This window comes from Coffea eugenioides, chromosome 1 (assembly GCF_003713205.1).
Source record: "Coffea eugenioides isolate CCC68of chromosome 1, Ceug_1.0, whole genome shotgun sequence".
NCBI lineage: Eukaryota > Viridiplantae > Streptophyta > Magnoliopsida > Gentianales > Rubiaceae > Coffea > Coffea eugenioides.
In genome coordinates this window covers 44,747,676-44,763,061 of record NC_040035.1, presented here as the reverse complement: position 1 = coordinate 44,763,061, position 15,386 = coordinate 44,747,676, and the positions used below count along the sequence as shown (strand labels likewise).

Genomic DNA, 15,386 nt, shown 5'->3' with positions numbered 1-15,386 from the left:
AGTACGGTAGCCTCAAGTTTTTTTTTTTTTTTTTTTAAAGATAAAGGCTAAGCACGGCATGCAATCTTCCCACTTGCTAAAGCTTTTGCAAAGGCTTCCCAATTGCTAAATTGGAAAGAATGGGCAGCATGCATTGGGAATCTAGGAGCTGGGATTGTGTGAAAAAAATCAGGCTAGGCTATATTCCCAAAATTTTTTTCAACTAACTTTTTTAGATTCCCAAACAAACAAACAAATTCCATTTTTCTTGTCATGTCATGCAAGAGTTTAACTTATTGCTTGAATATTTCAATTTTACATGAAACGTTATCAATACTTATTCCTTTTTTATTTTGCAAAAAATAGTTTGAATATTTATATATTATCCATCAACATATTTCTCATATCTTTAGTAGCAAATTTTAAGTACGCAATTTCTCAAAAGATGTTATCATTTCTTATTAAGTGAGCCAACAAGTGTTGATTTCTAATACTTATCCAATGGCTTAGTCCTTATTTGGATTGTTAATTTTTGCGGAAAAATTTTACATTTTTCCTGAACATTTCTTTTATATACTTTTTAAATTATTTTTTTTATTTCGCATATATTACATCCTAAAAAAAGTATTATAGTAATTATTTCTCAAACTTTTCTTTATAAAAAAAATCTAAATAAATATTTGCTAAATGTTATAGGTAAAATGGAAAGAAAAATACTTACTTGCAAAAAAAAAATTTTTACCCCAAAAAAAAGGGTATAGCTAAAAATTTGCTAAAATATTTCAAGTAAAATGGAAAAGAAATACTTGTATTATAATACGAGGTACCACCAGCATTAGCCTAAAAGAGAGAAAGAGCTGACATGGATGTGGAGGAAGGCATGTGTTTCTATCGGACCACGGGCAGGAACGGTTGCAGGTTCCTGGCAATTTTGTGTATTTTGCATATCGCATAATTTTGTTTACACACGGTGTAATTTTGTTTGCACAACATGTAACTTTAGAACAAATTTTTTTGATGAACCTCACACACGTTGTAAAAATCGAGGTACAAGCAATGTTTTCAAACCCGGACCGGACCGGCCGGTCCGACCGGTTCGACCGCGACCCGGCCATGTGTCCGGTCCGGTTCATTACTTGTGTTGACTTGGTTCAAGAACCGGTCAAACCCGTAAAAAACCGTTCAAACCGTTAAATCTGAATCGAACCGTGAACCGCGGTTTTTTAATTTTGGGCAAAATTGATTGAATTTTGACCGAAATTATCTAAACCTATTCTTTAGTTCACTTTTCAATCTTCATTCGGTCTTCTACTCTTCGTCCTTTGCTTCGCCGCCGCTTCGCCCTTTTGTTTTTCAGCCAACAATCTTCCTCCATAGCCTGCCCCTGCTTCACCTTCACGGCTTCACCACCACCTTCAGTTGCTGATCAGAAGCAAGATGATGGTTTTGATGAGTTTGATCCTCGTAGCTCATTTTCAGGTAAGATCTGGTTTCACCTTCACGGCTTCACCACCACCCTCTTATTTAGTTTGATTTCACAAAAGATCTGGTTTGTCCTCAAATTAGAAAAGGTATTTTTTTTGGTTTGTCCTCAAATTAGATAAGCTGATCAGTTTGTCCTGCAATTTTTTTTTTACTCGTTAATTGGCTTTGTTGTCTGGCTTGAAGATTGTAGCAAAGGTGAATCAGTGGGTTAATCTATTATCTTATTGTGGAGACTGAATCAGTGGGTTTTTTTTTTATCTTATTGCTGGCTTGAAGGCTCGTTAGTTGGCTTTGTTGCACGTTGCAGTGATGAGCTCGTTGGCTGTTGCAGTGTTTCTCTCTTTGTTGTCTAAAAATTGGTAGTAGCATTTTCGTTCTTTTGGTCCATTAGGAGATTGCAGAGGGATTCAATTGAATGAGGCAGTAAAAGAATTTGGAATAAGAAAGAACAGAACTAAGAGCTGCCAATCTCATATGATTGATTCTTTAACTGAAACTATGAAAGGCACTCTTCAAGAAAGAACCAAGCAGATGCTAGTTGGCTATGTTTGACCTTTCGCAATCATTTGTTTCATTAAGAATATTTCCACTTGGATGCAAAAGCAGAATGATGCAATAGCATAATCCTCCACATGCCACCGCATCTCACCTAGTTTTAACATGCATGGACAGAGAAATATCTGACTTACCTATGATTGAGCAATTTACATAATTCTTAATTAGCCATTAGGCCTCCATGTACTAAGCTGCTGTCTACCTGGCTGTTTGTTTTTGTTCTTGTTTCTTTGGGTATTAACTCTACCTTGAATTTTGCTAATAGTTCTTGGTATTTACCTGTAATTTACTTATGATTCAACATGAAGGGAATTTCTGGTCTTGGATTTTAGGTAGAAGTTTGAGAAGAAAGAAAATGTTAACCATTATTAACACTAGGTGTATATTTTAGTTTTGGCAATTATTACAAGACTAGGATTATTTTCTGTGCATAGGTATATGTGTGTATATATATATAATTTATTTATTTATTTATTTATTGAACCGGGGTTGAACCGGTCCGACCGATTGAACCTCGACCCTTTTACTTCACCGGTTCATTTAACGGTCCGAGTTTTAAAACATTGGGTACAAGACATGATTTGGACCATACAATTTTTTGTGGCCAAATCCTGGCCATGAACTGTGCAGAAATGATGACCGTCCTGCCCCTTATCCGTTTCTATCCTACAAAGTTGTCCTACCCTATCCAGTACCTGCAAAACAAGGACAAGCTCAGCAAACAACCGTGCTGTTATGTTATCGTTTGGAAAAAAAAAAAAAAACAACCGTGCTGCCCTTTTTTTTTTTTTTTTTCATTTGACTAACGCTGTCAACACGGCAGCGTCAAAGTTTTTCAAAAAATTATGTGCTGCGGTGCTTTGTAAACCGAGCAAGCATAGTTTAGAAAAACCAACTTGTCAGAGCAACAATTGGTGGACTCTTTATTTTGCAAAATCTCCGCTTGGATTAGCTATTTTTTGAGATATTTTTTAAAAACTTTACTGTATCTTTGTATATGAAAAACTTTTACAGTAGATGTTTTGGATTGTTTTTAGAGGTATTTTTAAAATATATTTTTGAATATTTTTATAATTTAGAATTCTGTTGAGATTCTTTTTAAATATATACTAGCTCTGTTTCTATATATTAATGTTTATTTATTTATATATATAATATTTTTATTTCAATTTTGTTTTATAATATGTATAGTATTATATATTTAATATACATATACAAATATATATATTAATATACATATTATAAAACAAAATTGATATGTATATATTTATATAAATATATATATAAATATATTTTAAACAAATATTAATATTTATATATAAATACATATATTTATTTCAATTGATAAAATATATATAACATACATATTAATATGCATAATTTAAATTACATATTAATATTAATATAATTTATATATATAATAAAATATACATAATTGAAATATACAAATTGAAATATATAAATATACATATTATAAAACAAAGTTGAAATAAATATATTTACATATTTATATAAATATATATAAATATATTGTAAACAAAATATATTTTTTGTATATATATTTACATATATAAATATTATTTTTATATGTATTTATATATTTATTAATCAAAATATATTTTTTTGTATATAATATTTATATATAAATATATTTTTTGTATATTTGGAGTTGTTTTTAAAATATTTGTTTGGATATGGTGTTTTTGAAGTTATTTTTGTAAAATTTTTACTGTAGCGTCGTAGATGAAAAACAAGTTTTTCTCTCAAATCCAAACGGAGCCGAAATGAAATTAGCCATCTGGGTGGCTTCCGTTTGCGTACGTGGAAATCTGTGCTTTGTCATCAGCATTCTCTGTCGCAATTATGGGCGATCGAGACAAATTTGGCCCGCAGTTCAACTCAACAGCGGGACGCAGCGTCCGTTACTCCATACCCATGCGGTTGCTTCTAGTGTGCAAAGTGGGAATTTCTCCCCACCATGGGCAGAACCACTACAATCACAACAACTCTGCCTGGGACCATGGTGCAAAGCTTACGAGTCCACATAGGCTTAGGCAACCGGTAGGCAATCATAGGTGAATTACGTAGCAGAGGAATGTGGGACTTTTTAAATGACTTTTTTTTTTGAAGGACTTTCTAAAGGACTAAATTGCATATATGTCTGTACATTTGATTCGGTTGATAAATTAATCATCATCTAGGTAAATGCTCAATTAGGAGAACATAAAGAACCGAGAGACAATAAGACATTAAATGCCGAATTGCTTTTCTCAAAACATGAATCCGATGCCATCATTTTCTAATTTTAATAATATTTAATTTCTGTGTGCATGATTGTGAAAAATTCCTTCAATTTCTCTTATGATGGCCAACTTTATTGCTGAACCAAGTAACTAAAACTAATTATTTACTAAAAGTTCATTATTCACTCTCACTATTATTAGCTAATGATAATGAATTTTTGTTGAACCCATGAAATGTTTGGTAGTAACTAAAAAATATAGGTATACCTTTTATATTTTTTCCCCTTTTACTACTTCATTTTCTTCTAAATTTTCTTCACTCTTTCAATTTGTTCAAGTATTTTTTTTAAGTTAATATAATACTAGTGTACATGATATTTATAAGTGTATGCAAGTAATTAAAAGGGTTATTATCACTTTACCCCCCTTAAACTATATCACTACTATCAGTTTACCCCCTAACGTGATATTTTAGTCACTTAACCCCCATAAACAATTCAACTCAACATGTCAATATATCTTGAACAAAAATACTCTTTTATTCTATAGCATTACTACATTGTTATTGTCACTTTATTTCTTTAAATTATAGTGATACAATCGCTTTAATCCCTAATATTATTTTCTAAGTATTTTACCTCATTTTTAATATAACTAGTATAGCAAAAAAATTTTAAATGTATTTACCTTTTTTATATATAATTAAAAATAAAAAAGTTGGAATGGTTATTATTCATTTTTTTCACTTTAAAAGATCCCAAAACAAAAAACTAAAAGGGTTTTTTTCAAATTTATTTTTTCGCACTTATTAATACTACGAAAAGAAAAAGAGATAGGAAAGAAGAAAACAGAAAATTAGATTTTGCAAAGAAAGAAAATAAAGAAGATTCTAACATTATTGTATTACTTTAAAGTTGTCGGTATTAGGATTGGAATTGAGTGATAAACAGAAAAGTAAAAATAATTTTAAAATAATAAAAATATTTAATTCTTTCTTATTTTTATTTTTTGAAAAAAATCTCTCTCTCTCTCTCTCTCTCTCTCTCCCCCCTCCTAATCTTTATATATATCTTTCAATATTAATACGATTACCAAGGAAAAAAGATTAATACTTGCCACTCTACATTTTTTATTATTCAAAGATGAGAGTATTTTCTTCTAAAATTCATGATTATTTTATCTACAATCTCAATTCTAGTTTCTTGAAGTATTATGTTTATTAAGTTTGTGATTACTCATCTACAAATTTTGATATTAATTTAAAAGTCACCATGTTACATATAAGATTACTTATCTAATTTCTAAATTTAAATTAAAATATACTAGGTCAATTATGTCACGAATCTGGTTTCTTGAAGTATTGTGTTAATTATGTTTCTAATAAAGCATCTATAATTTTGATTCTAATTAAAAAGCTACTATCTATTCAACATATAAAGTTTGAGAGATCGCAGTTGGTGTAAACTTTTTTATATCATTTTTCAAAATTTCTATTTTATCCTTAAAGAAAAACTAATTTTTGCTCTGACTACTTAATCACATTTTGCCAATATAACTACTGTAACTACTCTAAACAATGTTTGTGTTTTAAATAATGTGTTGGGTCTCACCTCTTTACTTTATCGTCAAGTACATTTGTTTGGATATGTATATTAATTTGAACACGAGATTGTAATTGACATTTGTCTAGATATCGTTGCTTTCTCATTTCAATTGATTTGCTATCATTAGATAACCCATATCACAACAAAATCTTTTAATATAGCAATTACTTTTAAGAGTAAATTTTGATTTTTACTATAATTGGTTATCTTTATCATTAGATAATGTCAATATTTAAAAATTCTCAAATTTTGACACTATTTTACTAGTCAAATTTGTGATTTATAGTCTATCATGTCCAATACAACTAGTTGCGGAGTTAGAACTTAAGTTGGTAAGTATCTAGTTATTTCAATAGTTCAAATGTTTGATCTCTGAAACTTTTGTATTATGTGATTTATGTTTATGATTATTTTATCTATAATCTCAATTCTAGTTTCTTGGTGTACTATACTAATTATATTTATAATTACTCATCTACAAATTTGATATCGATTTGAAAGTCACCATGTTGCGTATAAAATTACTTATCTAATTTTTAAATTAAAATTAAAATATACCACATCAATTATGTCACAATTCTGTTTTTTTGTAATATTATGTTAATCATGTTTCTAATTATTCATCTATAATTTTGATTCCAGTTAAAAAGCCACTATCTATGCAATATAAAAAGTTAGAGGGATCGCAGTTAGTGTAAGTTTTTTAATGTCATTTTCTAAACTTTCAATTCTATCCTTAGGAAAAACTTTTAATTTTTGCTCTAATTACTTAATCATGTTTTGCCAATATAACTACCCTAAGTATTGTAATTACCAAATTACTATAACCTTATAAACCAAGATTCATCAATAAATTGATAATAAATGTATTTTTGTAAAAAATAAAATTAATATAAAATTAATTCCTTTTAATTATTTATGCATATAATTTCTCATCCACGTCAACTAATAATTAAATTTAAATAGTCATAATTCTTTTGTCAAGTAAGCATTTATAGTTTAAGATTAGAGTGCATATGGCTTCATTTCCACATATCTCCAAGGATTATTGCATTTGACCAATTTGGCCTAGGGAGCTACTTCCCAATTGATGCCAAGTTTTGGGTGCAAACAAGTGCGCATAAGTTGTCGAGGGACTTGCATTTTATTTCTCCGAGAAATACAATGGAACCCATAATCAACCCCTTCTATCCGGTATCCAGTAGTTCATTTAATAGCTACATCCTGCCCGACCCCACAATGATGTCTTGGCCAAATTTGCTTCGCTCTTCCCACCATGCACAGATGAATCAGCTTTCCACCATAGATGAAACCCATACCTATGCGGTGCTTGTTTCAAAGATTGGAATTGAAAATAGAAATGGAATCATAGACTCTGGTTTTAGAATTAAACTTTTCATTTCAATATTTAGTTTGGTTCACACATTGGAATTAGCATCATTCCAATTTATGATGCTTGGTTTGATGAATGTTTCGGAATTAAATGTAATTAAATTTCAAATTTACCCCTGATATAACAATTCATATAAAACAAAGGGATAATTGTAGAAACCTCCATTGAGGTTTCTGACACTTGCACTGACACTCCCTTGAGGTTTCAAAACAAACAAATTCATTTTAAATTTTGGTTTAGGGTAATTTCATAAACCAAATCACGGTCACTTTTTGTAAAATATCACTTTCCCATAAAAGACCAACTCTTTATGGCTTTCCTCCATTATAAGAATAGAGTACCCATTTTTTCATAAATAAATTTATTTATTGGATAAAATAAAAATAAACCCATTTTTTAATAAAACACCAACTCTTTATGGTTTTCCTCCATTATAAGAACAGAGTACTCTTTCAAAATACAAATGAAAAACCGCAAAAAACATAAACAAGGAGAGCCTCCAAAGAGTCAAGGGGTCTGCACAGTTGAGTCCTTGGATTTGTTCTCTTCTGAAAATGGCTGATTCTCCGAGTCAGATTGTTCGTCCTCTTCAATCATCCTAACTACTTCATCCATGTTTGGTCACATGTCTGGCACATTGGCAACACATGCCATGGTTATTTGCAGCATCTACACCATTTCTTCTTCAATATTTTGGAACCTCATGAGCTCGACATCAAAAACTTCGGCTGTCCGTTCCTCCCAGACAACTGATTGGACCCACCTTGGGAGATCAACCATGTCATCCCGTCCTGGAGACTGAATTGGTTGTTTTCCAGTTAGCATCTCCGCCATTTTTTCAAATCGCAAATTCTACCTTAGTATTAATTATAGGAGAAATTTGGGTGGAGGGTTTTCTTCAATTTTTCTTAGAGATCTTTCTCGTGGAGATCTTGTTGAACAATTTGCCCACTGAAAATATTTGCCCACTATTAATCTATTTAGATCTACTTTAGATCTTTTTTTTTTTAAAGATTTTGGATTACAGATGAAAACTATATGATGATGAAGAAGACATAGGAAAACTGATGAAGAAGAAGAACAGAAAGAGTGGCGTGTGATGGAGAGAAAGAGAGGGTATAGGAGTTTTGTATGTGATAGGTAGGTCCGTCATAAATGTTGTCCGAGAGAATAAGTTGAGAATTTTGTCCAAAACCTCCCAATTTGTTCGTGAATGGGATAAGTCCCATTTTTTAGAAATAATTCCAAAAATTGCATTCCAATAGACTTAATCCAAGCAACAAATAAGGGGTTTATTCCATTCTATGATTCCTAAACCCTTTAACCAAACAGCCCCACTTATTTATTATTGGGATATAAGGGATGATATCAGAAACCTCGGAGGAAATTTCTGATAATTGTAGAGACCTTCTCTTAAGTTTATTAAATTACACTTACCTCTCTTACTTTTACTGTTTGTATAATTATATAATAATATAGAGTCAAAAGGTTATATTTTTTCTCAAAAATTCTAAACTACCCTTTTTGTTCAAAAATAAAACAAAAATTATTTTACCAATTACTTTCTTCTATATTTCAACCAAATTCACTATACTAACAAACTAGCTTAACAAATAGTTTAATTCCAAATTCTAAACCCAAGTAATTTCATTATCATAGTCATAAAATTGCTCCTTCCAGAGTATGCATTCAATTATGAAGATTCGTTTCATTCTTCAAAAATATTCTTACAATATGATTCCATGGAATGGTCAAACTCACAATCAACTGCTCTTATGTTTGCATAATTTTGAACACAGGATGCTATGATTTGGTTCCATATAAGTGGTTTAACTCCTACTACATGAGTCACATTATGGTCTTGAAGAAAATCCTTAGGAGGGATTTAGCCATGAATGGGATTAATCAAGTTTAAAAGAAAGAAAATACATCATTATAATTATAGAGATTTTCAAGAAATTCATTTTGTCAAAAATCAAAATTCTATTTATAACTAATCACACTTAAAACTTCAAATTCAATGCCCACACGTTTTTCAAAACAAAATAATCTAACTTACCATTAAACCTCCAAACATGTTAACGTTTTAAATACAGAGAAGAAACTCTATCTTCATCGCAAAATCACAGCCAACAATTGTCAAGCATAAAAAGAAATATAAATGTACTTATTAACATTTTAAAATATATTTTGGATGAATGATAGACAAATTAGTAAATTTATCAATTTCAATCCCTTTTCCTCTTTTGGCCAATGATTGCATTATTTGTTCCATTATTATTGTGTGCATCTTTATCTCCTTTTAGTTTGACCATAAAATCGAATTTTATTTTAACCATCAAATCTAATCTCTCAACTAAACTTGTGATTTGACAATTCCAAATAGAAGAAATGAGAAATAGGAATATATAGTAGAGTTTGATGGATCACTTGTGATGTGATTGGTTACAATTATAGGCAATGATTGGTGGTAATTTGAAAGGGAATTATAGGAGGAAGGGGCTGATAAATGAGAATGAAGTGATAGTAAGTTTGAGAGAATCATCATTAGCTACAACTTGTAAACAGGATAACGGGAGTGGTTAGGTTTCTTTTTTTTTTTTTAATCTCATTTCATTATACGGTGAATTGTTTATTAAGTGAAGGTCATTATAGTCATTTTATTGTGACAAGGGAAGTCAGTGTAATTTGTAAAACCTAAAGGGAGTCAAGTGAAATTGTCATATATCTCAAGGAAGATTTGTGAAATTACCCCTTTCCAAATATTTTTTATGATCTTACACATCACATCTCAAAAACTGTTTCAGTGTCTTTTTTCTTGTCACAAAAAAGCTCAAAAATTGCAATTTGAAGTGGGCTCTAAATATTTATATATAGAAGTTGACTTTTGACAAAAAAAAAAAAAAAGTGGGCACTAAATATTCATATAAATTTCAGTCTATTTAGTATATGAGTAAATCTCATATACACTGATAGTGTATACACTATCATAATTGGATGCACGACACACATACAAAATTTGGATTTCAAATTTAAATTTAGATTATATGTCATGCATCTAATGATAAAAATGTATACAAATCAGTGTATAAAATATTAATTCTTAGTAGATATAACTTATATAGGTTGATGAAATGCATAGCACGCCACAGGAATATTTGCCTACAAGCAAACTCGTTCGGTGTTCACCAGTCACCACTCCAATCCTTTCCTGGATCCGTGATTGCGTGAATAGAAAAGCAACAACACAATAAGCAAAGACCAAATTTAGTTTTTCAATTTTTTTTGGTAGATAAAATAAAAAGAAAAGGTTGGAAAAATAACGTATTAACATAGGAAAGATTATTGAATACATATTTTCCAATATCCATCAACATTTTATACACAAAAACAACTCCTTTGGCCATTTTGGCACCTTCACATGTGAGTCTCCTCCATGTGGACATTCTTCAACATCAGTAGCAGCCAGCCAACCCATGCTCTATCTACCTGTAACACAGACAAACTCACCAAAGAAACAAAACAGATTGAAACTAAATTTAGTCCAATCGCCTCGAAATTAAACAGAGAGAGCGGAATACAGATTTGTACAGATAAATCTCATTCACAAGTCATAACCAATGAAATAAGTGGTATTGCAGATTCCACCACACGACTATCAACATTATAGCAAAGGAGATCAGCAGCAGTAACTCGAAATGCAGTCCGCGTCAATAGCAGGCCTCCCTTTTTTTTTTTTTTAAGTTGGATACAAGGGAGGGGCACGGCCTCTTACTCGGAATTAGTCTTGGGGCAGCTACCCCAGTTACATCCGCACCTGGTAGCTCCTTAAGTTTTTCTGGTGGGCGATCTATTGATCCCTGGTTCCATTGGCTTGGGGCTGCCTCTTTTGCTAACCAATCAGCACATTTGTTGCCTTTTCTCCATACATGTTTAAAGCTGCATGATCACTCCTTTCTTTTTCAGCATTCTGATTTGTTGCACCATGTTATGATATGGTGATGTTTCCTCCGCTACCTCAATCAAGCCCATCCCTGCTTTGGAGTCTGATTCAATAATCACTTTCCTGTATCCTTTCTCCCAGGCTAGCTGTAGGCCTCTGAGGATTGCCCATAACTCTGCTAGAATATTGCTAGCGGTCCCTAGCCCCACTGAGAAGCCTCCTAGCCAATGACCCGCCTCATCTCTGATAATTCCTCCTAGCGGGGCGGGGCGGGGGGAATTAGTAGGCAGCGGGGCATCCCTACACAGAATCCTCTGGAGGTGGCCACCATTTGATGTAGCATTCCTGCCTAGGCATCTTTCCAATTCCATTTGCGAGTAGTTGCTTTGCTTGCTCTGCCAATTGCAATAGTACAGTATGAGAAATTTTTAATAGTTGATCTTCCCAGTGCTGTGGCTTTACCTGACTTCTCCAAACAGGCTTTATCCAATCACAATCCCTTATAGCATGCATGGTGGTTTCTGTGCACTTCTTGCGGATTGGGCAGATGTCTTCTTGTACTAGCTCTCTCCTTTCTTCTCGCTTTGAGTCATCAATTTATCATGCCTGCCTGAGCATCCAAAGAAAGAACTGCCATCTATCCGATCCTTTTAGCTTCCAGATTTTCTCCCAACCTGTAATCTTCTGCTGTAATTCCTCTGCTTCCCCAGTGAGTTCATACCAGGCCTCCTTAATCCATCAGTCCAACGATGTTTGGACACGTGTCAAGTCCGTGCATGTTTGTGTAAGCTACTATACAATAGAAAGAGAAGAATGCCAGATTCTGAAGGTGATAATCCCGTTAGTTAAAGCCGCCCCAAGCCCCGGGGCTTCCCCGCCCAGGTGGACGCAACCCTGCCTAATGCCTTCCCTTTTTTAAAACCCTAGTTACAATACCTACATACCCCTTAAATTTCGTACGATAATATAACTGCCCCATCGCAACCAAATGCCTACAAAACTTACGTTTGAATATATACCCCTCAATTTTCTGAAAAGTTTCTTCAGTTGAAGAAAGATGGCAGTCCTTCCCCTTCATTGTCAAGTGCAAATTTCTGTAATCTGATTCCGATCGAGTCTGAAAAGAAAATACACCACCAAAAATATTTTGGGAAACAAGATATGTATGTTTACCAAATTTATAAATACTTGTTTTCACGTTACTATCACGGGAAAAAATCCATACCCAGAAGCTACATACATTAAAAAAAAAAAAATTCCTCGAACAAGATATTGATAGTGCCAAGATCAAAGATCAATTACCAAACTGAAACACAACCTACCTATTAACAAACATACCATAATGTAGACTTTTTTTCTTTTAAAAAGTAGTAATTTATGTATCCTCTCGGCATGGTTGAACATTTCAGCCATAGCATCTTATGGCATCATTGCAACCCTTAGCAGCAGACTGCCCAAAACCAAATCTACCCCCTTTTTCAAGGTATTGTTGGTGATACTCCTCAGCTCTGTAAAATTTCTTGGCAGGCAAAATTTCAGTAACAATCTTCCTGTTCAAAAGCTTCTGATGTTGGTCTCGGGATTCAAGTGTAGCCTTCTCTTGTTCAGGTGTATAAAAGTAAATTCCCGATCTGTATTGAGTTCCAACATCATTCCCCTGCACATTGCAAGTCAAACTGTTAAAAAAGTAATACAAAATTGATATCATGAACCTGAGAGCAGAAGGCCAAAGCTCCCAAGACAACAATGCGCTCCACTGACCACAAGTAAAATAGAGAAAAATGTTGCCAATTTCATAAAAGAAAATGGCCTATTATGAGGGTGTTAACTATGGTTTCAACATTAAAGGTACTAACTATAAAATTAGTCTGGATCTCTACACACTAAATTTTAAAGCTGGAATACGTTGAGGGACCCTTCAGATACTACATAAAAGCTATTTACTTTACCAAAACTTATTGGGAAAACATTATCTATCTTTCAAAAAAAATTACTTCCTGAAATGAAGTCCTAGGTTGTGACAAAAATTCTGGCACAACTTCTACAGACTTCTCGAACTCTTTTTCTAACAATCCGAATAGCACATGAGAAATCACCATTATAAATTCCCAATATGCTACATAACCTGATTATGCCATTCCTAAAGTCACCACGATCCACCTTTCCAAACAAACAGCAAATGCTACACCACGTTTCACTTAAAAATACTGTTCATTTTACCACCAATCATTTTATTTATCAACTTCATGAAGTCTCATTATATTGTCATGTCTAATCTTGAATCAAAATATAGAAAGGGGCTCCATCATTGTCCTGCCTCAGTTTCCCCACCAACACCTACCCGTAGTCCACAATACACTAATAAACAGTCATATGATCTTCTCACCTCCACAACTCCCCCCCCCCAAAAAAAACAAAAAAACCCCAAAATAATAATAATAATAATCATCATCATCATCATGATCATGTGAACTAATACTTAGCAAGCCAATATGGAGAAATGCAATGGTGCTGCCTATCTGAATGAGTACAGCACAATGAATCAAGGAACAGCACTCATGCACAACATCAGCGGCAAAAATGCAGCTTTTTTATGTAAAACCTGTAAAATAAAACTGGATTAATCTGGATACCAAACTCCATCGGGTAACTTCTAACTTCTCAGTTCCTGACACCACCAACCCCCCCCCCCCCCCCCTCCTTTCTGAGGAAAACAAAGTATCATATGCAGGCTTCGAAAACACCTCAAAATTACAGGCTCCAGAAGCCAAAAATCTAAAAACAACAGAAGCAAAGAGGTTCAAAAGTCAAAACAACCAAACTACAATGAAGATGTCAGTTTGTCGAAGTCTTCCAGTTTGTACAGTAGTTGTCCCAGAAAAAAGGGGAAAAAATTTGACATCAGAGGTCCATAATACACTATAATTATCAGCCTGATGTAAAACTAAGCATCAAATCTTTGACTTGTCTTAATTTCAGCTCAGTTAAATGTAAAAAGGAACTGAAAATTATCCTTAAAAATCTAAGGAAAACACAATGCTACTTCAATAGAAATTATCCGTTATCAACAACTTGGAATACTCAAAAAAGTTGGAAGTCATTAGCAATTCCAACCGAAATTCATCAAAATCAACCATCAAAATAACCAAAAGAAGCAAGATAAAATTCCGAAGAAAAGCTTACCTGGCGATTGAGAGTGGTGGGGTCATGGCGAGCCCAGAAAACATCGAGCAAAGTATCAAAGCTGCACTCTTTGGGATCATACTGCACTCTCACCACTTCGGAATGATTAGTAGTCCCCGAGCAGACGTCCTCGTAGCTGGGATTGTGAAGATATCCCTGTGAATACCCGACCTCTGTTTTTGTGACACCTGGCACTCTCTGGAACGCTAACTCCACACCCCAGAAGCAACCTGCTCCGAATTGAGCGAACTGCTGACCGGGAGCGGGGATATCATCATCTGGGCCTTGGGCAGTCGAGGAGTCCATGGAGGATTCGGTCGGGGTACGCGTCCCGAAACCCAGCTTGTTGAGCCAACTCATTCTCGGGGATGAAAAGAGAGAATTGGGACGGTTGCTGTCGGAGGCGGTGGTGGTACAGGGGAATTTAAAGGAGGGTTTCGGGAAGGAGAAAGAGGGTTTTGAGAGGGACCGGAGGAGGAGGAAAGGAGGGGAGGCTTTGGTGGAAATGGCGTTAGTGCTGGTGGTGGTGGTGGTCTTGATGAGGAACATCGTGATTGCTACTGCTGCTACTACTCCGGAATATAAAACTAGTAATTTTGGGGGCATTTGTTTGTGGCCAAAGGTAAAGATGGAATTTTGCTTTTGATGAGGTGCCAGCATGCGAATTACGTGAAGATTCCTTCAAAAAAAAAAAAAATACGTGAAGATTTATCTAGTACTAGTATATTATCAAGGACTGATCCTTCCTTTTCTTTTCTTTTATTAGTTTGTTTCTGTGTTTGGAATTCTTTTCTTTTATTACGTTCATACATTTTTATCTTATTTTTCTTTAGATTACTATTATTTTTGGCTGTTGGTCCTATTTTTTATTTGATTTTGGCGAGCAACTTTGATCGAATGTGGAAGTGCGGTGTACTATTCTCAAACAACAAAAACGTCGGATACGTATTACTGCTACGCGTGAAGATAGAATATACACGTGGGCTTGCAATGTTCACTTG

The 15,386-nt window shown here is 33.5% G+C and overlaps 1 protein-coding gene across 1 annotated transcript; it reads right to left on the bottom strand.

The window, feature by feature from the left end:
* Positions 1-12,345: 12,345 nt before the first annotated feature.
* On the bottom strand, positions 12,346-15,024 carry LOC113776977 (peptide methionine sulfoxide reductase A1-like). The gene is made up of 2 exons (XM_027322030.1): positions 14,386-15,024; positions 12,346-12,859 (listed from the first exon to the last, which is right to left on the bottom strand). The coding sequence occupies exons 1-2, from the start codon at positions 14,989-14,991 to the stop codon at positions 12,608-12,610; spliced, it is 858 nt and encodes a 285-aa protein (XP_027177831.1). The 5' UTR covers positions 14,992-15,024; the 3' UTR covers positions 12,346-12,607.
* Positions 15,025-15,386: the final 362 nt, after the last annotated feature.

What these genes read in the sequence shown, in the direction of transcription:
- LOC113776977 (XM_027322030.1), bottom strand. Translation starts at nt 14,991, where the DNA reads ATGCCCCCAAAATTACTAGTTTTATATTCCGGAGTAGTAGCAGCAGTA. An exon ending in CCACCACTCTCAATCGCCAG is followed by an intron (nt 12,860 to 14,385) that starts GTAAGCTTTTCT and finishes TGCAATGTGCAG; the next exon opens with GGGAATGATGTTGGAACTCA.